Source organism: Chionomys nivalis, chromosome 10 (assembly GCF_950005125.1).
Source record: "Chionomys nivalis chromosome 10, mChiNiv1.1, whole genome shotgun sequence".
Classification (NCBI taxonomy): Eukaryota; Metazoa; Chordata; class Mammalia; order Rodentia; family Cricetidae; genus Chionomys; species Chionomys nivalis.
In genome coordinates this window covers 37,552,513-37,578,531 of record NC_080095.1, presented here as the reverse complement: position 1 = coordinate 37,578,531, position 26,019 = coordinate 37,552,513, and the positions used below count along the sequence as shown (strand labels likewise).

General features: G+C 44.4%; 1 protein-coding gene across 2 annotated transcripts in view; it reads right to left on the bottom strand.

Annotated features, from left to right (window-relative positions):
* Sptlc2 (serine palmitoyltransferase long chain base subunit 2) overlaps nt 1–16,414 on the bottom strand; it is a 78,884-nt gene extending 62,470 nt beyond the window's left edge. For both annotated transcript variants that reach the window (XM_057782572.1, XM_057782573.1), the window contains exon 1: nt 16,154–16,414. In XM_057782572.1, the coding sequence (XP_057638555.1) occupies nt 16,154–16,279 (126 nt within the window). In that variant the 5' untranslated portion in view covers nt 16,280–16,414. The remainder of the gene's footprint in view (nt 1–16,153) is intronic.
* Between the last annotated feature and the right edge of the window lie 9,605 nt (nt 16,415–26,019).

Sequence of the window (26,019 nt, the reverse complement as noted above, 5' to 3'; positions counted from 1 at the left end):
GTATGTATATGCTAAAACTGACTAGAAAGAGACGTAAGGAATCAGGGTGGTGAGGCTGGTAAGGTCACTATCTCAGTGGTTAAGAGCACTGGTCAGCTCTACTAGCAAACCTGAGTTTATCACATTTCCAGCACCCACACAGAGGTTCAAACTGTCTGTTCAGTTCAGCCCTAGGGGATCTGACACCCTCTTCCGGCCTTTGAGGACACAAGGCACAAACCATGGTAAACACACTATAGATGCAGGCAAAACACCCATATACATTAAATAAAAATTTAAAGAGAAACAAAGTAGGTAGAAGAGAGAATGGACAACCCCACAGCATCCTCTAAGCCATTCTGAGGCTTGTAAGTGTCTTGTTAGTTTGTCTGTACAAAGCTTTATTAGCCCAGCTAGACTCACACTCACTATATACCTGAGGAAGGCCTTGAAACCCCTAACCTTCCTGCTCCACCTCCTAAACTCTGGGATTACAGGTATGTACCACCTCACTCAGTCAGTTTGATTTTTGTCTCTTTTTCTAGTCAATACTATTACTGAGTTTTTACTTGAATTTTGCTTCTGACTATTTAGATTTTTTTTTGAAAAAAGCTGCCTATGACTACCATAACTCAGACCATCTGACTAGCCATCAAAATCTCCAACCTACTGATATTGCAACACAATGCTGTGATCTACAAAGGTCACACTTAAAAACCAAACAACATGACCTCAGAATGTGATATATGTCAAAAGGTGGGCAGATCCCTGTGAGTTCCAGGTCAGCCAGATATATATAGAGTGATATCCTGCCTCAAAAACAAACAAACAACCTTGTAACAAAACAACAGAAATAATCAACATTTTAGGCAAGTTTATCATCTTTTTGTGTTGGAAGCATTCATTTGTAGCTGCTATCCTGGGGAAGAGGCTTATTAGTTCTCAATAGGCCTTGGAGGCTGGGGCAAACAAATCTACGTTGCAATCCCAATTTACTCCCCCACAACTCTACATTTCCATTTGCCTCCATCTTTTGGATTCCATGGCATCTCAAACTCAACAAAACTAACACTGAACGTACCTTCCCAACCAGTCCCTCCTCCCTCCCCAAACCCGATCCTCCCTGTTACATTACCTCTTTTGGTCACCAGCATCACCACCCAGTCGACCCTGTCTCCCAAGTTTGCAGTCATCTTTAAAAAGCTCCACCTTAGTTTTTGGCTTCCACCCAGAGTTGGTTCCAGACCTTCTTGTTTGGCACCAGGAAGTGTGTTTTGTTTTTGTCTTTTGAGACAGGGTCTCATTGCAGTCCAGGCAGGTCTGGAAATCACTACATAGCCAAAGATTATCTTGAAGTCCTGATCCTGTCTCCACATCCCAAGTGCTAGCTAGGGTCACAGGTCTGTGCCACCACAGCCATTGGCATCAGGGTATTTGGCGGTGTGTGTGTGTGTGCTGAAAATGTTGCATACCTTGACAGGGACAGTATGCAAACACACAGAAGTGAAAATCTGACAGCCTAGTACAAGAGATTAGCATATTCTACCCCTCAAAACTTTTTGTTTATTTATTTATTTTTACTATTTCAATATCCTTCTTGCTATCTGGTCTCCACATCCCGTGGGCTCTCCCGATAGATCAATAACCATGCCCAAACAAATGCGATCACAACACTCCCTTGCTCAAGTGTCACTGTCTTTATAAGTCTCAAGTCACCATCATGGCACTCGACTAAGTCTGTAGCCTTGTGTGGCTGACATTTCTTCCTCCTAGCTCCTGAGTTCTTTGTGCCAGTCACAAAAAACTTCTTGCCAGTCTTAAAAAAAAAATAAAAAAAAACAAAAACAAAAAACCCTCTTCCGAGAATGAAACCCTTCCTCAGGTAATGCCCACTGCTGAAAAGTCAAGACATAGTAAATTAAGTATATTACTTAGAAATGAGATTAACCCCAGAGACCATGGCAAAAAGAGAAAACGGAAAATCAGTGCTTCTGAAGATGAAGACGGTCAGGAGAGAAGGCTGTAGTGTATGTCACAAGTCTTGTGGAGTTCAGATGCTTAGAGCCATGGGCTAAAATTGAAGTAAAGGGATTCATTGACTCAAGAAAAAAGAATAGTGAATGTGTGTGTGTGTTCCTTAAGGAAGTAAAGGGAGAGGAAGAATAGTGGAAGGAAAGGGAGAGAAAGTTGGAGAATACAGCAGAGCGTTTGAGAAATATAAGGGGTGGAGAGAGGAGGGGAGGAGAACAGAGATAAGGAGACAAAATTCTCTTTCTGAGCCATCTCTGAATCAGCTACAGTTATTGTTAGCTTTTAATGTGAGGGCATTATTTATTTATTTAATAAATTTATTTATTTTCATTTTATATACATTGGTGTTTTGCCATCAGGTGTCAGGTTTCCTGCAACCGGAGTGACAGATAGTTGTGAGCTGCCATGTGGGTGCTAGGAGTTGAACCTGGGTCCTCTGGAAGAGGAGCAGTCAGTGCTCTTAACCACTGAACCATCTTTCCAGCCCTGAGGGCATTATTTATTAAAAACAAGAACTGCCGGTATGATGTTGCACATGTTTAATTCCTGGACGTGGGAGGCAGAGGATCTCTCTGAGTTGAAGGCTTGTCTGGCATACAGAACAGCCAAGGTTACTTCAGAGAGACCCTGTTTAAAACAAATCAACAACAACAACAATAAAAGGACTTTGTATTATATAATAACAAATCAGATAATTGATACAGTACTAGTATCTAGTCTACAACATTATTAAAATTCTGCCAACTATCCTTATGATGTCCTTTACAAAAAAAATCCTGGAAGTATGGAATTCTGTCTTTGGTCTCAGGAAAAAACAAACAATATTTAATTATACTGTAAAATGACTTAGAAAGACAAACTCATGACTCTGAGTAGGTTTTCAAGAATCCCATGAAAGGATGCAGAGTTAACCATATTTTGCTCAAATAGCAAAATAATTATTGGGGAAATCAAGACATACATTTCTGTTATGAATACAAGCTCATGTCATCAACAAATGAATGCATGCCAGCTGCATGCTAGGAAGTCAGAGTCTGAGCACCTAGTGGATGCTTTATATCCTAGTGGATACTATTTTTAAGTCTTTATGTCCAGTTGCTGGGGGGAGAACTTCAGTTCCAGCTCCAGCACTCACATAAGAGCCAAAGAGGGCAGTATTACTTCTGACCTCAGTGCTAAGAAGGAAGACAGGTGGATCCCTGGGGTTCATGGGACAGCCTACTTAGCAAGCTCCAGGCCAGCGGGAGACCCTCTCTCAAAAACTTAAGTTGAGCCGGGCAGTGGTGGTGCACGCCTTTAATCCCAGCACTCAGGAGGCAGAGGCGGAGGACCTCTGTGATTCGAGGCCAGTCTAATCTACATGGTAAACTGCAGGCTAGTCAGGGATGCATAGTATGACCTTGTCTCAAATAATGATGTTGGTAATAAATATCATGTAATAATAACATAAAATAATAAAGCAAAAAGTTCCTGAGGAACAACACCTGGTATTCTCTTGCCTCTGCATCACATGCACAAACACACACCTTCCCACATGTAACAAAGTAAAATAGATAAATCTAATGTCCAATACGAGCCACCCATTTCTCTTTAGCAACCCAAAACTGTTATCATGCCTTATGCAGTAAGGGAATCCCACACATTTCTATTGTTCTTTAAAATCAGGACTGCTGAAATGATTTTTCCTTGGGATTACCCTCTCCCTACCGCATACCACATGCCTCTCCCTACTGCACACCACATGTACTAGATGAAGAACCAGGAGCTCCATGCAAATCATACAAGGCATATGCCATGCTCTGAGCGTGTTTCCACAACAGTCTCTTTGATAGGCAGAGAAATTATGAAAATTAGATAGGCCCTTGATTTTCCTGTAATTAGAATAAGTCTGTAACGTCTGACTTTGTGTGTGTGTGGTTTGGACAAGAATGAACCCCACAGGTTCACATTATTTGCATGTTTAGTCCCCAGCTGATGAACTACTTGGAAGGACTAGGAGGTGTGGCCTTGTTGGAGAAGGTGTGCCACTGCAGGTGGGCTCTGAGGTTTCAGAAGCCCATGCCAGACTCAGTGTCTGTCTCTGCCTGCTGCCTGTATATCAGGATATAAAACTCTGGCTTTAGCAACCATTCCTGTCTGCTTCCCACCATGACAATGGACTACTCTGAAAGAAACCCTCCAATTAAATGCTTTAAGAGTTGCCTTCATTGTGGTGTCTCTTCACAGCAGCAGAGCAGTAAGGGCAACAGACTGAAGAGTGCTCCCCAAACTGCTGTCAAACAGACTATCTGACATGACTGTTCTACTGAAAACCCTAATCTTTCGAACAAACTGACTATAAAATGTCAGGAAGCAAATCACCAAGAAGACAGAGGTGATTTTGAAGATAAAGGAATAGGTGGAATCACGTCAGATAGATAACAGTGATTGAAGATCTACAGTATGTGAGCATAGGATTTTAATTAAACAATGGGGAAATAGAACAGAACAGAAAACTCCGTAAAAGAACACTGTGAATACAAAATTGGATCAGTGATAGAGGTGGCATTTCAAATTACTGAAGAATGAATTGCTTTTCTATGAATTGAAATAGTTTAGTATGTGCAAATAAATAAAAAGTAGACCCCCTGCTCAAGGAATGGAGGCTCACACCTTTTATCCTACCACTTAGGAGACAGACACAGGAGGATCTCTGTGTTTGAGTCCAGTCTAGTCTACATAGTAAGTTTCAGGATAGCCAGAACTACATAGAGACTATGTCTCAAAACAAATAAATTAATTAAATTAAAAAAATAGATACCTACCTAATAACATACTATAAAATCAATCCTAGATTATTAAATATCCAAATATAAATCCAAAAATTAAATTGTAGCATGTTAAAAAAATTTTATGATCTTGGAGTATATAATAATTTCCCTAAAATCAAAGCACAAGCCACTAAGTAAAGGTTAAAATTTTCTCTGCACATGCATGTGTGTGTATGTATGTGTGACTAGTACATGCATGTGCACTGGGGCATGTGCATGGATGTGCAGATAGAGGTTTATATCAGGTGTCTTCCTCAGTTATTCTATATCTTATACAGTATACCCTTTGTCCAATCAGCCCCATTCGAAAAATGTTCATTGCAATGAGTCACTGGTCTGGTAAAGGCCTCTGGCACACCATCATCACTGGACCCTCTCCGGAACTCCTCTAGGACATCCTACCGTTGCCCCGGATTCCACAGGATCAGTCCCTTCACAAGCTCCAGCAAGTCATATATAGGCCCAGGATGTGGATCTGGGTGGTAACTGAGCTACTCACCTGGTCAGCCTGGGCCATTGGGACCACCCCCTCAGGTGCTCAGATGAGGGGCAGAACCAGTTCTTCCAGGCCATGCCCCCCAACCCCGCAGCTCTCCCATGAGGGGCAGGGCAAACTTTCCTGCTACAGAGCAGCAGAACCAACTATCCTAGGGCCAGTAAGGGACAGGAAGGCTCAGCACGGCCTTCAGATTTGAACACACGTAGTTCCTATGGTAACACAGGTCTTGACATCAACACAGACCCTAACTACAGCAGGAACACAAACCCAGACATAACCCTCTGTGGCAGCTTGGGTCCAGAAGTCACCACGGCCCTGTGGCAGATCAGATCCTGGGCATCTGCACAGCCCTCCGTGGTAACAGGAGATATAGACATCAATTCAGACCCTGGCTGCTGCAGAAGCACTGACAGAGAAATGGTCCTAGGCAGCAGAAGGGCCCAGGTGACACCATGGCCCTAATCACCAACATGGCTACAAGTTGTGGCCTAGACCCTGGGCATCTGTGTGGCTTTGATGGTACCATAAGCTATAGACATCAACACAGACCCCAGCTTTAGTAGCTATGGTAGTCCACTGACCCAGACATGGTCTTGGGCAGAGGATCAGGTCCAGATGGGTGGCATATTCCTTTAATATCAGTACGTGGGCAGGGCAGTAGTGGTGCAGCCTTTAATCCCAGCACTCAGAAGGTGGATCTGAGTTCAAGGTCAGCATGGTTTACTGAGTGAGTGCCAGAACAGGCTCCAAGGCTACATAGAGAAACCCGGTCTGAGGGATGGGGGTGGGGGACAAAGGACTTTTGCAGCTTTGAGAAAGTTAAAAAAATAAATAAGCACAAAGGACTGCAATGTAGCTTGGTTTTAAAATGTTTGCTTTGCAATCATAGAGGTCTAGTTCTAATTCCAGCACCCATAAAACCTGTCCTCATGCCTTTTTTAACAGTCTGTCTTCTTCTGCAATTACATTTGCAAACTGTCCACAGAGAGGCAGAGAGAAGATAAAGGAGGATTCGTGCACTTCACTTTGACCACTTCCCGCCGGCCAGAGGTTAACACGTGGGCGTCCCCTAACTGCATGACGGGTCTGGGTTGCCATGTGACACCGAGAACCTGCGATCTGAAGACTAACATGAAAACAGGGAGAATGCACAGTAGAGCAGTGAGTAGTCCTGCCACAACATGGCATCGAGAAAAGCCCTAACTAGACTTCTTTGTCCTTAAACAGTCAATTTTCCTGAAAGTCTGTATTAAATAATCTATTGCTTCTTTTTTGTTTTGTGACTTTATCATAGAAAAGTTAGCCTTGCTTAGGGGGGTTTTAAATTTGTTCCCCATAATTTGGCAAACAGTAGGCAGTTACAGAATTTTGATTTGTGGTCTTATGGAGTTTTGAGGATATCTATCTTTACATATGTTATGAACAAAGCAGCAAACTGGTAGTTATATCAGGTGAGTAAAGTCTGATGTCCTCAAATATAGTATGTATTTTAATTATTTTGCTATTGCTGTGATAAAATACTGACCAAAAATAAATTGGAAAGAACACTGTTTATTTGACTTATATATGTTAATCACAGGGCATCACTGAGTGGAGTCAGGGCAGGAGCTCAAGCAGAAGCAGAGAGAGAAACCATAAAAAACCCTGCTTACTCACTTGCTTTCAGGCTCACCTTTCTTATTCCTCCTAGGACCACCTGCCCAGTAATGGCATCATCCACAGTGAACTGGGTCCTCCCACATCCATCAACAGTCAAGAAAATGCCACACTTACAAGTCTACAAGTCAATCTGATAGAGGTGTTTTCTCAACTGAGGTTCCCTCCTCCCAGGTAACTCTAGTTTTGGGTCAAATTGACAAAAACAAAACCTAACACACATGCTCGCATACACCTTGAAGCCCTAAAGTGTTTAAAGGTTACACTACCCCAATATATACCAAACAACAGTTCAGAAAATTGTAATTGAACTTATAGGGAAATTGTAGTTGTCGCATTTCAGTCGAGGAACAAAGACCGCTCCAGCTAAACTACATGAAAAGGCGACCTATTGAAAGGGTGGTGGTGTGCATTAAGGGAGACAGCGAGGAGGAGAAACAACTCTGAAAGGCGAACACAGCAAGCTCCCCGTCCTCAGGAGCAGCGCTCTCCTAACCTTCTCTCGTGGCAGTCAGTCACCTTTCAGACTCTCATCAGAAACTCAAACTCGGTGAGAGGGTAGTTGGATTCCTTATGGTCAACTCACAGATGTGGTTTTAGGAGTCCACCCAACACATCAAAAAGTGTTCTAGACAAGAAAAATGGGCATATGCAGCTACAGTCAACTCGCCTGTGCCAAGGGAAGGACCGAGCAAAGAGGGTGGCATGACGGGATCAGCACATGTTAGGGATGTGTACAGTTGAGACAGAGAGCAAGATATATGGCAGGGTTGCCTTTGTTCAGCCTCCTTCCTGAGTCTGTAGTACTCAAGCCTGACTGAAGCAGAAACTGCTACAGAGGAAGTCAGGACAGTCCCCACAAGATCATACTATTGAGACATACATGGATCTACACAGGAAGGATAAAAGGACAATCTCCTGAATAAATTGAGAGCGTGGGGGTCACAGGAGAGAGTAGAGGGGAAGGGGAGAGGAAGGGAAGGGAGTGAAGAAAAATGTATAGCTTAAAAAAAAAATTCATGGGCTGGAGAGATGGCTCAGTGGTTAAGAGCATTGCCTGCTCTTCTAAAGGTCCTGAGTTCAATTCCCAGCAACCACATGGTGGCTCACAACCATCTGTAATGAGGTCTGGTGCCCTCTTCTGGCCTGCAGGCATACACGCAAACAGAATATTGTATACATAATAAGTAAATAAATAAATAAATATTAAAAAAAAAATCATACTACGGTTGAACTCGTGGTCCCAAGCTGGCTGCAATCACTCGGGAGCAGGCCTTGAAGGTTACAGCAGAGCCTGACCTTGAGCTCTGCTTCCTGGTCCACCACAAGGTCAGCATGGTCCTACCAGGCACTCCTGCCTGCATGAACTGCTCCGTCTGCTTTCACCGCCATGGACTGGGCTCCTAAAACTGTCTGTCAGGAATCTCGTCACAGCATTAACCTGTGCAGACTCACCCAGGGTGCCTCTCAATGGACACCTTCCATCCATGAAAAGCTGAAGGCTTCTGTTGTGGGTTTACAGTAGAATAAATAAAAATCATGTCAAATGATGTTTTCCAGTAAGCCCTGGAAGCTAATCTCAATCCATTTCACATGATAGTTAAGATACTGCCAAATATTAGAGATTTTATCTGATAAAGGGAAATATGGTCACAATTTTGCAAATGTTTCCTGCTGATAAAAACATGGCCAGCTTTGGCACAGCTGTGTGTTCACACAAAGGCTCACACTATTCTCTCTACTATGCGTGGCATGCAGTAGGAGAGGCTAATGCACTTCTGTCAAATTCCAAGAAAAGGCCAGCCTCCGTTTCCATGGGCTCGTCTCATACCTCTTCCTCTCAACTGTGTTCTTGCACATTCAAAACTCCGTGTGTGATGCATGGATGTGTGTCATCTGAGAGGCACTATGGCGCTCTAGTATTGTTATCTTTGATCTCTCCTCTTCTACCTTAATGCCCTCTTGTACACACTTGACCAACTCCATGGCTTCAACTACCACCCATTCCCTTTTAACCAATTCTTATGAGATGAAATCAATTATCATCCTTAATTATCCAATTTAATGCCCCCAAGACTATGAATGGGTTCTGAGCTGTCATGTGGGTACTGAGAATTGAACCTGAGATCCTCTGGAAGGGTAGCCAGTACTCTTTCACAGCTGAGCCATCTTTCTAGCTCCTACTAATGAATCCTGAATTCAATGTTATGGAAGAGAAGACAAACTAAATACAGCCAAGACTCTTCCAAACTCAGTAACTTAAATGTCTGGACTTTAGTCTTCTTATCTGCAAAATGGGGATACTATTTACCTAGAAAGACTCTTCTAAGTTTGTTCTTTGACAGTTTCATACGTGTATATAGTACATTCTCTCTATTTAACCTCACCTTCCAGCTTCTCTTTCCTCCCACCTGTTCTCCACCTCTTCTCCCTACAGGTCCTTTTCCTATTTATGTCTTCTGTAACACTTTGAATTTTAACCAGGATAGTTGTGTGGTCACAGGTTTAGCCTCTGCGTTTTGCACACAGTTGAAGGCAACAACTATCCCTTCCTCAGAATCCATCAAAAGCCAAGAGTTCCATAGAAAGATGAAGGCCCCCTGAACCCCTCCCTACCCATCATGACTGGCCTGTGCAGGCCCAGTGCAGGCCGTTGCAGATGCTGTCAGATCACGTTTGTAAGGTCAGTGCTACACCACAAAGACAGCATTACACATTTCTCCTATTGGTCCTCGAGTAGGTACTCTGTAAATGGTGCAGTTTTCTTTTCTCTTGTGATGGGGTCTTATGTAGTCCACGCTCAAACTCACTAAGAACCTTAAACTTCTTTGGCCTTTTGCCCCCATTCCTGCAGTTCTAGTGACAGAGCCCAGGGCTCTGTGTATGCTAGGCAAGCACTCTACAGCTGCACCCCACCCCAGTCCTCTCTGCTACTATTATTATTCATACTTCTTCACTGTCTGAAAACATTGCTTACCCTTCTTAATGAAACAGCCACTATGTACCTGGTTTTTTCTCGAACCACTTCCTCCCAAGTGTGTTTTGCAGGCCTGCTCTTCAACCCTGTGTGCATCTTTTCCAAGAAGCATTATGATTCTTAAGTTTAACAACCTTGGTATCTCCTATTCTAGCTTAAGGACATCTTCTCATCTTCTATATAGTTTGTCAGTGCCATAGCTTCAAAGACTACCCATCCCTTCAAATAACATCTCCTGAATTCTAACTACATACAGGCATATAATATAAACAGTAAAATCTCAAATGTTTGCTTTAGGGTCTTCAAATTGGGGGGGAGGAGGGAAGGCTTATTTAAACTGATTCAAAATCATCACATTTGGGCTAGGGACATGGCTCATTTGGTAGGGTACTTGCCTAAAATGCATGAAGCCCCAGGTTAGAGTCCCAGTATAATGGTGCTATATGTGATTCCAGCATTTAGAAACAGGAGGAAGCTGGGCAGTGGTGGCAAACACCTTTTATCCCAGCACTTGGGAGGCAGAGGCAGGTGGATCTCTGTGAATTTTGAGGCCACCCTGGTCTACAAGAGCTAGTTTCAGGACAGGCTTCAAAACTACAGAGAAACCCTGTCTCAAAAAGCACTCCCGCAAAAAAAAAAAAAAAAAAAAAAAAAAAAAAAAAAAAAAAAAAAAAAAAAAAAATCAAGAGATAGGCATGAGCCAGGCGGTGGTGGCGCACGCCTTTAATCCCAGCACTTGGGAGGCAGAGGCAGGCGGATCTCTGTGAGTTCGAGACCAGCCTGGTCTACAAGAGCTAGTTCCAGGACAGGCTCCAAAACCACAGAGAAACCCTGTCTCGAAAAAACCAAAAAGAGACAGGCATGTTTAACCATGACTTAAACACTACACAATGTACATATGTATACATTTATCAAAACATTACATGCTGTATTGTGGAGTGGCAGGCTGCATCCTGCCACCCGGCTAGCTTAACCCCCGAAATAAGTACACAGAAACTGTATTCATTTAAACACTGCCTGGCCCATTACCTCTAGCCTCCTACTGGCTAACTCTCATATCTTGATTCAACCCAATTCTAATAATCTGTATGTCACCAAGAGGCGGCTTATCGGGAAAGATTCAGCGTGTCTGACCTGGCGGCTTGCTCCATGGTGGCTCTCTCTGACCCTGCTTTCTTCCTCCCAGCATTCAATTCTGTCTCCCCGCCTACCTAAGTTTTGCCCTATCAAAAGGCCAAGGCAGCTTCTTTAGTTAACCAATGAAAGAAACAGAAATACAGAAGAACCTCCTACACCAATTACATAGATACAATTTTTGCATTTTTCTATCAAATGACTTTTAAGACCCTGGACAGAAAACAATTGTTTCAATGCTTTAAGCTCTACAGTGAATGTGCACCATTTCTACAACCAAGAGTAAGAATTTCTTAAAAAAGAAAAATAGCCTTAACACCATTAAGGGTATTGAAAATAGTATTAAAGATAAGAAATGTAAAATAAAATGTCTGAGATTAAGCAGGTCAAGAGCAAAGGGCTTTCCTAATATTCACAAATCACAAATTATAGAAGCTTCTTAGAAACTACTCAGGAGGCAAGTGACTTGTGGCACAAACCATCTACTCAATCAAGTAAGGAACAACCATTCTGCATGCAAACACTGCCTCTACCCATCCCTCTCAATTGCCCATTCTGCCAATAAACACTGCTTCTTTCAATAACTGAATCAGCCAATTTAGCTCTCTTGCTTAGAGGGTGACAAGCTTCTAGTGTACCTGAGCCCACCTAACAAATTGGCAAGTCTGTCTTCCTTGAACACCCATTTTAAATACTATCTTAGGAACCAAATGGCTTATGATTTCTTAAGAATTCTTTTTTGGTTGTTTGTTTTGTTTTTCAAAACAGGGTTTCTCTGTGTAGCCCTGGTTGTTCTAGAACTCACTGTGTAGACCAGGCTGGCCTCAAACTCACAGAGATAGCCTGTCTCTGCCTCCCCACGCCCCTCAGTTCTGGAATTAAACATGTAAACTACCAGAGCCCAGCCTAAAAATTCTTATTAAAAAGATGAGACCCACAAATGATTGGATTCAGCTAAAAAAGACCAAATGTTCTTCCTCTTGGGGCAAAATGCATTTGAAACAAACACTTATCTCAAGGTTTCTGTAGTTATCACATTATTTCTGCAATGCCTAGAGCCTAAGGTGTCTTATCCTGCCAAATCCAGAATGTATAATGGTTACTATGACTACTATTCCGGCTCCTACTATCTTATAACCAATCCCCAATCACTGTTTCCCTTCAGTGGAAACAAAAGCTAGGTGTAAATCACCCTTCCTTAGTTATCTGTGGATCTCTTTCTGACATCACACTTGTTTCTACTATGCTTGACTTTTATTTAACATAACTTAAGCCGTAATGCTCCCTTGTGGTTGAATTTTACTGATTCTGGCAATTAGAAGTCATTTATCCTTCTTAATTTCTCATCAAAACTACTCCCAAATGGAAGAAAGTTAGGTTCAAAGCTGTCTCAATGACAGTATCCTTTCTCTTCTTTCATACTGGTTCATATTGGTTTAAAAAAAAAAAGCAGAATCTGACAGGCCTTGTGGTGCACACCTTTAATCCCAGCACTAGGGAGGCAGAGGCACAGGGATCTCTATGAGTTTGAGGCTGGCCTGGTCTACAGAGTGAGTTCCAGGACAGGCTCCAAAGATACACAGAGAAACCCTATCTTGAAAAATAAAACAAAACCAAAATCTGAGTCCAAATCTAAACTTTTATAAAGAACAGGTCTTTTTTTAAATGTGATGACATGCACAACCATCATTTGCTTATTAATCAACTGTTACCTCAAAACAAACAAAGAACCCCAAAACACAGAAACTGGTTTTAAGAAAACCGTGCAAAGAGATAAACACTGAATTACAAAGACATCCTGAAGGTTCTTCCCAATTCTAATGCAGCCAGATAGTTCTCAAGCCACAAACCACCCTCCACACCTTCAATAAAGGCTAACACTCCTCCCACTTCTTTAATGGCAGAGAGGAAACTAATTGCTTATTGTTCAACTGTAACTCTCCTCTGCCATCATCACTGAACAGTAGTAACCTCTGTTTCGTAATACTTCCTTACCACATTATCTACTTATCAAACTCAGCCCCAGTCAGGAGTCGCTGTTAACACAGGCATGAATCTTTTCAAACCCTGTTGCGTGTACACAAACATCAGAAGTAGCCGCTTTCCATTGTGCAAACTTGCAGAAAGTCTACAAGTTTCTATTTCTCTCCCGTCCATTAAAAAGCAACATTAAGACAGGCAAGGAAACAATTTACATTTCAGCCATGTGATATTTAGTATTTTAGTGAAAGCATGACCCTTATATACCTACTATCTTACTGTGTCTTTTCAGACAGAATTAGCACTATTTCCTAATACCCTTTCCACCTCCAGGACACAAGGAAAGATGGGTAGGGGGTTAGAGCCCATACATTTAACTTAACACAACCAACTTCGAAATTATTTTAGGACGTTCTCTTCTCATAAACTTAGAGCGCTTATTCCTCACAAATGAAATACCAGCTTTAGAATTATTTGTGAAAAATAGTTTTCTAGAAAGGATATTGCACCCCTTAGAACATTCCATTAGAACATTCTTCCAAATGCCATTGTGCCTTGAGTGAAAATGTTCGATAAAGTAGGTTAAAAAAGCCAGTAATTGGGGCAGGAGAAATGGCTCAGTGGTTAAGAGCACTGGCTGTTCTTCCAGAGGACCCCGATTCAATTCCCAGTACCCACATGGCAGCTCACAACTGTGTGTAACTCCAGTTTCTTGGGATCTGACACCTTCATACCAATGCACATAAAATGAATTAAAAACAAACAAACAAAAAAAGAGCCAGTCATATGTAACAAGCACGAACTTCTTTGGGGATGGGGGGGGGGACCCTGAGGTTAACTGTATATAAATCCAGACTGGCTTTGAACACTCCTCCTTCCAGCACCAGCTTCCTTCCCAAGCGCTAGGATTACAGGTGTTTGCCACCACACCCTGCGACAGTCACAGATTTTTATATTTCATTTTAATAATTTGGTATTTCTCCATCTTAATAGTTGGCAGTCTCTGAAGAAATACCATGCCTACAAATGCTAAATTGTTGGGATTCCAGGAGGTCAGAACTTGATTTACTATTTAGTCAGAATATCTAGTGACTGAAAGTAACATTCAGACAGAAAGCGTCTCTAACACGTGGCCGGCTTGATCTGGACTTCCTTTTCCCTCACCAGTTCACCCATTATCTTCTAGCTCCAAGGTTCAATTTCCCTGATACATTCTATATCACTACAGTGTTGTCTCATTAGCCACCTTACACTGCTAGTGAAAACAGAGAATTCTTCCATGGCTTACAACTGTCCTCAAACTCACTATGCAGACCAGGCTTGGCTTGAACTCACAACGATCCACCTGCTTCTGCTTCCTGAGTGCTGGGTTGAAAGGCCAGCGACACCAAGCCTGGACCACAAATGGGACTTTTATCACACCCTCTCTCCCACGGTCAGTTTTTGGAAACCAATCTTTTGAATCTTAACACCTTATACATTCAAGGGAGGTCAAGTCTTTCCTATGTACTCCCATCCTAAGCCTCCGCTCTTCCCCACAGTCTCAATAACTCATCTCGACTTGGAGAAAACCCTTCCATGGCACAGGGTTAACAGGCCTGTCACCTACACTGATTCAGGGGACAGGTTAGTATCTATGTTAATGCCAAAGCAAGGTCATCATCCTATCAAAACTGCATTAGTCACACTCCAGCTAAAGGGTTTAAAACTCTTCTTCCTGGGATCCGCACAAGACTTAAAAGTGTGAAAGTCAAAATCATCTCAGCATTCTCTTCCAGCAATGTTACGTCTTGCATCTCTTGAAGAAGCTCATCTTAGAAATGTATTTCACTAGAGGAGTTAGTAGACATAAATGAAAGGCTAGTTTAAAAAAAAAAAAAAAACCAAAACACTGTCAGGAAAACCAGGCCTGTTGGCACACGGCATTAATCCCAGCATTTGGGAGGCAGAGGCTGGAGAATCTCTGTGAGTTCGAGGCCAGCCTGGTCTACAACGCAGGCCAGTCATGGCTGTTACACAGAGAAACCATGTCTCAAAACAAACACACACACAAACAAAATGCTGTCAGGAATTCAGAACTCTGTAAGGTATTTTAGAACTGCATGAATACGGTTGATGATTCAACTTCAGTTAATTAGTACAAGGACTCATGACAACTTACCACTGGATTAAGCAATGCCCTCTTCCATAGCTCTGTTGCTTGGTGAAAGGGGCCACCTAATCTAACCTGGACGGTGGGATGGGGTCTCACCAATCGCACAACAGGACAACTTTCAAGACACCGGGGCGGGCGGGGGGCGGGGGGGAATCCCTGTCAAGTCCACAGTCAAGGTTTTCCTGGTAAAGGAAGTTCAGAACGGGGTAGGAAGAGGCTGCCTGGGTGAACTTCCACAACCGCACTGCCTAACTTTCCTAACTCTTCCTGTCGGGGCTGCAAGACTCTACAGGAAGCATGTACTTGAGGGGACCTGAGAAGGAACCCTAGAGAAAGTACAGCCGGGCTCCGAGGGCGTTCCTCTGCTTCCCAGTGGGAGAGGCCTGCACTGCTTGCAGGATCGGGACTAGGAAAGGAAGCCCAGCTTCCAGGGACCCGGAGGGCCCTTCAGAACAGCAAATTCTGGGGAGCTTCGCACAGCTGAGGAGCCGGGCAGACTTAGGGAGTCCCGCGTGTTGGGGAGCCCAGTCGAGACTGGAGAATCGGGCAGAACTCGGGAACCCCGCACATCTAAGAAGCCAGGTAGACCTGCATGGTTGAGAGCACCTCATCGCTGGGGAGGCGGAGGCCCGCAGGACTTGGAGAGCTGGGTAGAAATGGGGAGTCTCGAATAACTGGAGAAGCGGCATAACAGGGGAGCCCCACATGGTTGTTGAGTCCCGCGCTGCCCTTGAGTCTACCTCGCGTTCAGGTGAAGGCCCAGTCAATGCCGGGTCCCGGGGGGCCAGCGCACCTGAGCCGCGCCCAGCCGCCAGCCGGCCGCTGAGAGCCGCCCGCGCGGCTGCCCGTCCGCCCCGGCCTGGCCCGGGCTTCGGCTCGCGGGGTCCCGGCCCATCGCCCCGGCCCCGCCCGGCTTCTCGGTCCCGTCTTACCTGGCCGGCAGCCGCGGCAGTGGCGGTGCTGCTCTTCACGTACCCGTTCCTCACCTCCCCGTTCTTCACGCAGCCGTTCGCCCGTAGCGGGCGGCGGCAGCAGCAGCCGCCAGGCTCCGGCCGCATCGTCCCGGCAGCACCCGGTAGTACGGCAGGCTCTGGAGGCGGCTGCGGCGCCAACTCCCGCTCCACACCGCACCCACCTCCCCGAAACCGGAAATGGCTGCAGCGCCGCTGCCAATTCCCGGTCCGGCCGTCACGCGAGGGCGGGGCCAGCGGAGAAGACCAGGCTCGCCGAAGCCGGGCTGCCGGAGGGACCACGGGGCGGAGCCTGATGGAGTCCGACCAATCCAAAGGCTAGGGAGGCGGACCTCATGCTGCTTCTGGCCAATCAAGGGCGAGAGAAAAGCGGCTTGCTAGCGTCAAGGGGGCTTCTTCGGAGGAACTCGAGAGCTGGGCACTTGATTGGAGCCCTAGACAGGTCGTAGGTGGAGCTCTGCTGCCTAATGGTCCAGACTGAGGAGGAGGCGGAGCCCGGAAAGAAGTAGCCAATTAGCGTGTGGAGGAAGAGACAGGGGCTGAGCCCATCTCCAGAGCCGGTTCCCGGTTCTCCTGCACAGGTGGTGGTTGCCCTCTGTGCCCTTTCTCCCTAGAGGTTCTCGGATTGAATCCAAGCCCAAGACAGGCAGCTCCCTTACTTCATTAGCAAATTCCTCTGTGGGTGTTAATAGAATAGCCCTTTTGACTGTCTCTCACCGTTCCTCACCGTGCGCTACGCAGACGTCTCGAGTGCGCACCGCTTGTTTCTATCCGGGTTTCCCCTATACAGTTTCCTCTGAAGACTTTCCTTGAAAGTCAGGAGACCTGATCTATTTTCAGATCTTCTGATAACCGAAACTGAAATTTGAGAGTTAACTACTTTATGAGCCAACTTCTTTTTAAAATTCTTCCTGCTTCATAGACTCATTTGCAAGAATTACATTAGTAGAGCGTTGTGCACCTATCAAAATACCTAATCCAGACCAGTAGTAAAAGAAAGGAAATCGTTCTACATTACAACATTACAGAGAACTTTAGTTACCCATAAATTTTTAGTGTCATGATTAAGAGTATGACTCAGTCTTGGTTTGAATTCTTGCTGCCTCACCTACTAGCTGAGTGACCTCCATGTGTCTTCTTCTGCTCTGGGGAATAATAATAGTTGCCATAAGAGAATCTAATGAGTTAATGTATGTGATGTATTTTGTGCAGGACCTAGCAATTAGTAAGTGTTCATTAAGTGTTGGTTATTATTAATTGCTGAACGCATCTATGTGAACCCCAACATCACACAACCCCTACTCCCCTGGAGCTTTTAGAAATGAGTTGGCAAGGTGTTTGTTTTGCTCGAATTAGTAGAGGACCAGTCTAACAGAAAGTGGAGAGAGCACAGAACTACTTTCGAGTCACAAGCGTTCTGATCCCAAAGTGAATACGGTAATCAGAAAGAATTATATGGGGCCTGGAGAGAGGACTCAGCACTTAAGAGCACTTAATGCTTATACAGAGGACCTCGATTCCCAGCATCCATATAGTGGCTCAGAGTGTCAGAGGATCCAAAGTCTTACATTGATTTCCAAGGGCAACAGGCATGAACTTGGTCCACATACATATGTGCAGGCAAAACACTCAGACACATAGAATAATACATCTTTTTTAAAAGTTTTTTTTTTTGGTTTTTCTTTTAAAGCTCTGTATGCCTTTAAGTCAAACATGGAAATGCATGGATATAATGCCAGCACTCATGAGGTGGAGGTAGGAGTATCAGGAGTTCAAGACAACCTTTGGCTATAAACCAGCTCCAGGTCAGCCTGGGATATATGAGTCCCTGCCTTAAATATGAGGGGGTGGGGATGACTCAATCAATGGAAGACTGCCAGGAAAACGTGAGGAGTTAAGCTCGGATTCTGAGCATCTCGTTAAACTGCCAGTGCTCAGGACACAGGGCCAGGAGGATTCCTAGAGGTATCTGGCAGCCAGTCTAACTGAATCGGTGAGCTCCAAGTTCAGTCAAAGATTCCGTCTCAAAAATAAGGTGGAGAATGAGTGAGGAAGAAACCCGAACATTGACATCTGACTGTCATGTCACACACCCACCCACAAAGAAGTGTCTGCCTCGCAAAGCTTACACGCCACTGAGAAACAAGATATGGGGCTGGAGAGATGGCTCAGTACTGAAGAGCATTGGCTGCTCTTCCAGGAGATGCGGATTTGAGTACCTGAACCCACTGACTGATCATAAGCATCTGTATAGGTGATCTGATGCTGAGTTCAAGGTCAGCCTGGTCTGCAGAGTGAGTTCCAGAGCTGTTACACAGAGCAACTCTGTCTCAAAATAAATAAAGAAACAAAAATTTAAAATTTGTTTTCAAAGGATATACCCATATAAAGAAAATTTTTAAGGTGAAATTAAAATAAAAGGGGAAACTTTTGAAGAAGGAGAAGAAGAAATAGGCAATAGAATTTCAAAGTGGGACATTGGATGACAGCAACAAATCAAATTACCACAGGCAGTGGAGGTATTCAGGGCAGAAATCTGGTTGAAAAAAAGAGCTAAGCTATTTGATTGACACTTAGATAGGGGGGCTGAGAGAATGTGGAAAAGGCTTGGACAAAAGGTGTGCAATTAGCTGGACCTTGAAGGGTGGGTGGGACATAAAACTGGTTCTGAATGTACAGGGGAGTTTGTTCCGGAGGGAAGGACCCACATTATGCCAAGCTGGGCAGAACAGAGCCTGGATCCTGGGAAGAGCCTGTCCCTTCCTCCTGAGGACAGGACAGCACCAGCTCCTTATGTTGTTCTGCCACTGACTCACCACTTGTGGCCTTAAAGGAGTCACACACACAGCCCTGATTACCTCACTCGCCATCTGAGGTTAATTCCTGCACCTCGTCTCTTGCTAGACTGTTGTGTGTACATGATATAATACACAAAGGATGTGATTACTCAATAGGCCGTTGCTAAATCCCAAAAAGGACTCTTCAGTGGGAAACACCCCGGACTCCACAAAATCAGGAAAATTGTCCCTTCCAGATCCACAAGCTACCTTCTGCTCCTCATTTCACAGAACTTATATGCAAAGTCTCATGCTCGGTACCAGAACTCAGCTCTCCTTGTCTTCCAAGATGGCTCGAGTCACTTCAGCTGTGAAGCTTTTCTTGAAGCGCATCATCCCTATAAGAGCAGACGGCCTGTGTCACATGGCTTTGGAATTCTCAGAGAGTGTGTGATCACAAACAAGAACTCTGTTGTCAAATCCAGGAGGACTGAAGACCCATCTCCAGCACTCACAAACCTTGTGACTTACAGTCTAACTCTGTGACTCCGTTCCTACGTGTATGAGGTGGAACACACGGACTTCACGGAGCTGGGGGTTGACGCCAGGCCCAGGGATTCAGTGTCTTCTTTTACTTCCACTTGCACACCCGCAAGCATGCACATGCACACACAAACATGCACACCATGATAAAAATAAATTTTAAAAAAGAATTTTATTTTGCTGTCTAATGAGGTATACTGTCTAAATTTAGGGGTAAAGGAGAGTGCTAATACAGGCAGATTCGGGGTTACAAATATTCAGAACAGAGCTCTCTTTGCTGTTTTGCTTGAGGTGGCTTTAGGAAAATCTGCATTATCTCTACAGGCAATTCTATCTTGACTGTCCATCAACAAGAACCAATTAGGTTCCAGAGCAAGGGTCTTTTTTTCCCTTCCTCACACTCCTTAGTTTTCCCTGTCTTTTTATCCTGGCTCATCAGTGAGACCGCAATAGACTCACAGGACAGAAAGGAGCCTTTTGAAGTCAGCTGCTTCTGTATAAGACAAAATAAAATCACAAAGACGGGAAGTTCAGAACTGGGAGGCCATCTGGACATTAAGAACGTATATAGCACTTCCTTCCCATCCTTCATTCATTCATTTCTCCATTTGCCATTCATTCATTCATCAATAAATAAATACTCTTTTGTTAGCTATCATGTTAGGTGTCACAGTGATAGGCAGGAAGAGCAAGGTCTCTACTCTCAGGAAACTTTCAGGGTGTTTTGTGTGTGTATGTGTTCATGTGTGTGCTGGTGTACATGTGTATGGAGGTCAGAGGGTAACTTTGGGTGTCATCTTCAGGAACACTGTCCTCCTCCTTTAAGATAGGGTCTTTCCTTTTTGTTTTGTTTTGTTTTGTTTTGCTTTGCTTTTAAGACGGGGTTTTTCTCTGTAGCCCTGACTGTGCTGGAACTCTGTAGACAAGGCTGGCCTCGAACTCACAGCGATCCGCTTGCCTCTGCCTTCCGAATGGTAGAATTAAAGTGTGTGCCCAGCAAGACAGGGGACTGGAGGTCATCAATCAGGCTAGGCGGACTGGCTACTGAACCTCACGGGTCCTCCTGTGTCTGGCTTCCCAGTGCTGGCATTACAAGAACTCAGCACTGCGCTGAAAAGCTGACAGAATTCTGAAGAAAGCACTCGGTTTGCCACACTTGCTAGTAGACAGAGACATCACCTTAGCCTTTTATTTACTTATTTCTTTGTTTTAAATGCTGTGTTATGCAGCCCAATCAGGCCTTGAATTCACTTGATAACCCAACCCGAGATCTTTATAGTCAAAGATGACCTTGAACTTCTGACCCTTCTGCCTCCCCGACTTCTGAGATTACAGGGATACAACACCGTGCCTGTCTTCAGACTTGATTTGGAAGGGATGGGCTGGCCTTTCCCCTTTCCATTATCCCTACCCTACTATAATAAGCCAAGGAAAGAAACTTTTGTCCTCCCTAGATTTCAGACTCCACTCTCAGTACCACATTTGCGTCTCCCGAAGCAGGAGAAGCATCATTGACCTTCTTCTGGTCTCCATATGTGCGTCATTATCAGGACTGGGCTATTTAAAGAAATGATTGCATGTAAATATGAGACTTTAGGAGGGATAAATGGTTCCTGATCACACACCTAGAGGGTGCCCACTGAGCATGTGGGAGAGCGATTTTACTCTGTGCCGTATAAAGCATTGACAGTAGGAATTCTGAGGTTAGAGATGTGCTCTGGGAATGAGCCAGAGCTTGTCTCAGTGGCAGGTCTCTGCTCTTGTGTTTCTTTGCTGTTGATGCACCCCAGAGCTTCCTATCCAACCACCACACCCCAAGCTTGCTGCCACCCTGGGCTTCCTGTGGGCATTCAGCCAGCTAAATGTTGCAACCATCTGAGATCAGCTTCAGGAAGTGGACTTTTGCTTCTGGCTCCAGAGATTCAGAGTAGTGACTTTTGAAACTGGATTCAAATTGGATTAAGCATAGGAGAGATTCATTATTGGCTCATCTCACCAGACTGGACCCAGGTGCTCTTGTAATGGCGCTGGGAATACGTTCCTACCCTTGGTTTGGCATTTGATTTAGGTACTTTCTCTTGCTATAGAGAAAAAAAAAAAAAAAAAACTGACCAAAACCAACTTGAGGAGGGAAGGGTTTGTTTCATCTTCACACTTTTAGGTAACAGTCCACTTCTGAGGGAAGCCAGGAGAGGAAATCGAGGCAGAAAAGCGTTGTAGGCAGGAACTGAAACCCAGCCCATGTAAGAACAGTACATACTGACTTGTTCTCCGTGGCTGGCTTGGCTTGCTCTCTTTCATAGCCCCGGAGTGTTTGCACTGGAGGGGCACACCCCACAGTAGGCTGGCATTTCCTCATCAATCCTTATCGAGAAAACGTCCCACGAGGCATGCCTGATGTCTGATGGAACACCTCAGTTGACTTCCCAGGTGACTCTAGTTTGTGTTAAGTTGGCAAAGATTAATGAACACAGGCTCCCTTCCAGTTGTTTTGGTTTGGTCTTCGCCTTATAATGGCATGGCCCCTGGAAAGGCCGCTTTCGTTAGAACCGCCTCGAAACCCACCAGGGGTTGCCGTTTCTAGCTCAGTGTGAGAGCGCTTGTCTAGTATGTGGAGACTCTGGGTTCCAACCCAGCATCAGAAGCAAAGCAAAACAAACCACTTTCCTTTCTGTGCTGAGACTGGACCTGGACAGGCAGGGCACCAGCACACGGAAGAACGCTGGTGAGTTCCTGACTATCCTCGGGGCCTCCACTCTGCAGTTCCCTCTGCTTGATGAGGCTTACTTGACCTGCAGTCATTCATCCATCTGTCTATCTGGAGCCGGTCCCACACCTTGATTCCCTAAGTCCTGTGCCTCTGCAGCTCCACTGAAGCCTGTGGTCCAGGCTTAACCCGATGGTGGTACAGCAACACTGTGTACCTCCAGCAGCTTTACAAGACCTCAGTATCTTTTCTAAACACTGCAGTGAGTCTCTTTGCATCTTTCCCTCTACCTCTTTGAACTCCTTGAAATCCATCACGGCCTATTTAACTCTATTACAGTCATTCTGTAGCCTGTGTGTGTGTGTGTGTGTGTGTTTACCATTCAATATTTGATCTAAGCACCAATATTAGTAATTAAGATTGGAAAAGAGGGCTGGAGAGATGGCTCAGTGGTTAAGAGCATTGCCTGCTCTTCCTAAGGTCCTGAGTTCAATTCCCAGCAACCACATGGTGGCTCACAACCATCTGTAATGAGGTCTGGTGCCCTCTTCTGGCCTGAAGGCATACAAGTAGACAGAATACTGTATACATAATTAATTAACTAATTAATTAAAAGATTGGAATAGAAAGGAGGCTGGAACCTGGCAGTGGTGGCGCATGCCTTTAATCCCAGCACTCGGGAGGCAGAGGCAGGCGGATCTCTGTGAGTTCAAGGCCAGCCTGGTCTACAAGAGCTAGTTCCAGGACAGGTTTCACAGCTACAGAGAAACCCTGTCTCGAAAAACCAAAGAATAAAAATAAAAAAAAAAGAAAAGAAAGAAAGAATGAATGAAAGGACTAGAGAGATAGCTCAGCAGTTAAGAGCAGAGGACTTGAGTTCAATTCCCAGCACCTCCAGAAAAACCGTATGTAACTCCAAGATCTGTGACACGGTCACACTAACATGCATGCAGGCAAAACACCAATGCACATAAAACAAAATGAATTTTTAAAAATGTACTTTTAAATGGAATAGAAGAACTTGTGTCTGCTAACACCCAACTATCAAGAGAAACTAAGACCATGTGGTTGATGGAAGCCAATGAAATCATTGTAGCTTATGAGTTTATTATTATTCAATAACTTTTGCCCTTGTGGAAAGACACAACATGTCCACCTATGTTTCTGGAACAGAATGTTCTCAGCATCCATCTGAGTTTTGTACCTATATCTATACCACGATTTGAGGCCAGTGGTTTCCAAATTGAAAGAGATGAGTGAGGGGCAATGTCACAAAAAAGAATGCTGTGTTGGTGCAAACAACAGATAGCCATTATATTGACCATGTTGGAGATAGGCGTATGGTAAGAGGCAGGCACTAGGGATGCCTAGGAGATGCTCAGCAATTCTTTATTGCTGTTACAGACAGCACTAGTTACAGACTCTTTCTTGTCCAAATCTTAAAAATACCCTCTAAGTTCGCTGTATGGTAACTATCTGCATTTATTTAATTGATAAAGTAGCTGATAGCATCATCTTTAAGAAATCACTATCCTAAAGCAATCAGTAGAAGTCTGCTGTGGGTGTGACTGTATGAAGGACGGAGATACTGATAGGATACACTGAGAAATCATTCTGTGGAAAAGGTACTGATGGGAGCTAAAGAGATGGATCTGTTCGGAGAACTCGTTACTCTTGCAGAGGACCTGGATTCAGTTGCCAGTGCCTACAGGACAGCTCACAGCTATCTGCAACTTCAGTCCTAAGGGATCCTCCACCCTCTTCTGACCCACAAGGGAACAATCAATGCTTGTGCTATATATACATGCACGCAGGCATACCTATAAAAATAAACACATCTTTTAAATTAGCATTAATAGTGACAGAGGACTCATATACAACCATACTTGTTCCAAGAAGACCATATGCTGTCAATTTAAAGTGTCAGAGAGGTGGGCATGCAGCTCAGGAATTTAGCATACAAAAGGCCCTGGATTCAATTGCCATCACAGAAAAACTTTTTAAACTAAAATGTAGCCGGGCAGTGGTGGTGCACGCCTTTAACCCCAGCACTCGGGAGGCAGAGGCAGAGGCAGCCTGGTCTACAAGACCTAGTTCCAGGACTGGCTCCAAAGCAACACAGAGAAACCCTGTCTCAAAAAATAAACTAAAATGTACATACATTGTAATATACTTATATATTATATATGTGAAATAAATGTCAATAGGGTATCCCAGAAACTGCTTTAAGATTAAAAACAACAAGAAACCATAGCTTCTCTCTGCTTCCAAGTCCACAGAAACATGAGCTGACTTCCTGTGTTCTGTCCCTATCCCTGAGCCGTCCGTCAGCTACCACGCTGACAATATAGACTATACTCACAATGAGACAAAACAAATCTTTCCTCCCTTGGAAAAAAAGGAAAGTCACAAGGAAAGAATGTTCTTTCTAGGTAATGTGCTCTGTGTATTTCCTGGGATGATGGAATTTTCCTGTGAGAGACACATAGCTAGCCAGGCCTGTGATCTCAGGAATAGGGAGGTGGAGGCAGATCCCTCAGGACTTTGAAGAATCCTCAGGGTCTGTCTAAGCAACACAAGGTTCTGACTCAAAAACTGAATAAGTAGAGCAATAAAAACGGCCATGAATAGTAGTTTAAAGGCCAAGGTGCCGTTTCTCTTCACTTATTTTTTTTTTTCAAGATGTGGTTTCTCTGTAGCTTTGGAGTCTATTCTGGAACTCGCTCCATAGACCAGGCTTGGCCTCAAACTTAACTTGCCTGTCTCTGCCTCCTGAGTGCTGGGATTAAAGGTGTGCACCACCACTGCCCAGCCCCTTTCACTTAGTATTATAGAACCTTTCAAAGATTTCCCCTCCTCTCCCTCAAACTCTAGGCTTACTTGGATGTTGGATGATGGGGGAGAGTCTTCTGTTTTGCGTTAATTTCATTGGTTAAATAAAGAAACTGCTTGGCCTTTGATAGGACAGAAAATTAGATAGGCGGAGTAGACAGAACAGAATGCTGGGAGAAAGAAGCCCAGTCAAGCAGTCACCATGATTCTCCCACCGGCCACAGACGCAGGTTAAGATCCTCCCTGGTAAGCCACCAGCTTGTGGTGCTACCCAGATTATTAGAAATGGGTTAATCAAAGATGTGAGAACTAGCCAATAAGAGGCTAGAACTAATGGGCCAAGCAGTATTTAAAAGAATACAGCCGGGCGGTGGTGGCGCACGCCTTTAATCGCAGCACTCGGGAGGCAGAGGCAGGCAGATCTCTGGGAGTTCGAGGCCAACCTGGTCTACAAGAGCTAGTTCTGAGATGGGCACCAAAGCTACAGAGAAGCCCTGTCTCAAAAAACCAAAAAAAAAAAAAAAAAAAAGAATACAGTTTCCGTGTAATTATTTCGGGTATAAAGCTAGCGGCCCGCAGCTCCTCACTACAGTTGGGGACTGTGGACCACCAGACCCTGAATTTCCTGTAAACAGCTTGTTTTCCTCTGCTCTGAGCCCCTGCTCAGAGCATGACACCGAGACCCTGATGGCGGGAGAGTGGGTTCTGATGAGTCTTCAGCTGAGAGATCCTAAGAACAGAGGTGTGGCCAGAACCCTATATAAGTTTCCCATGAGCACAATAAAGTGGGCATTCTTGTCTCAAGGATGTCCCCGTGGCCCCGTCTCTGTGTGTGTATGTTTTTAAATTTTTAGCCTAATTCCCGTAGCATGTAGTAAGTAGAGGGCGGGACGGAACCGGCAAAGTTTTACACTTGGTAACAGCACGTTCTGGACAAAATAATCTAACTACCTTTGAAATGATGTTGT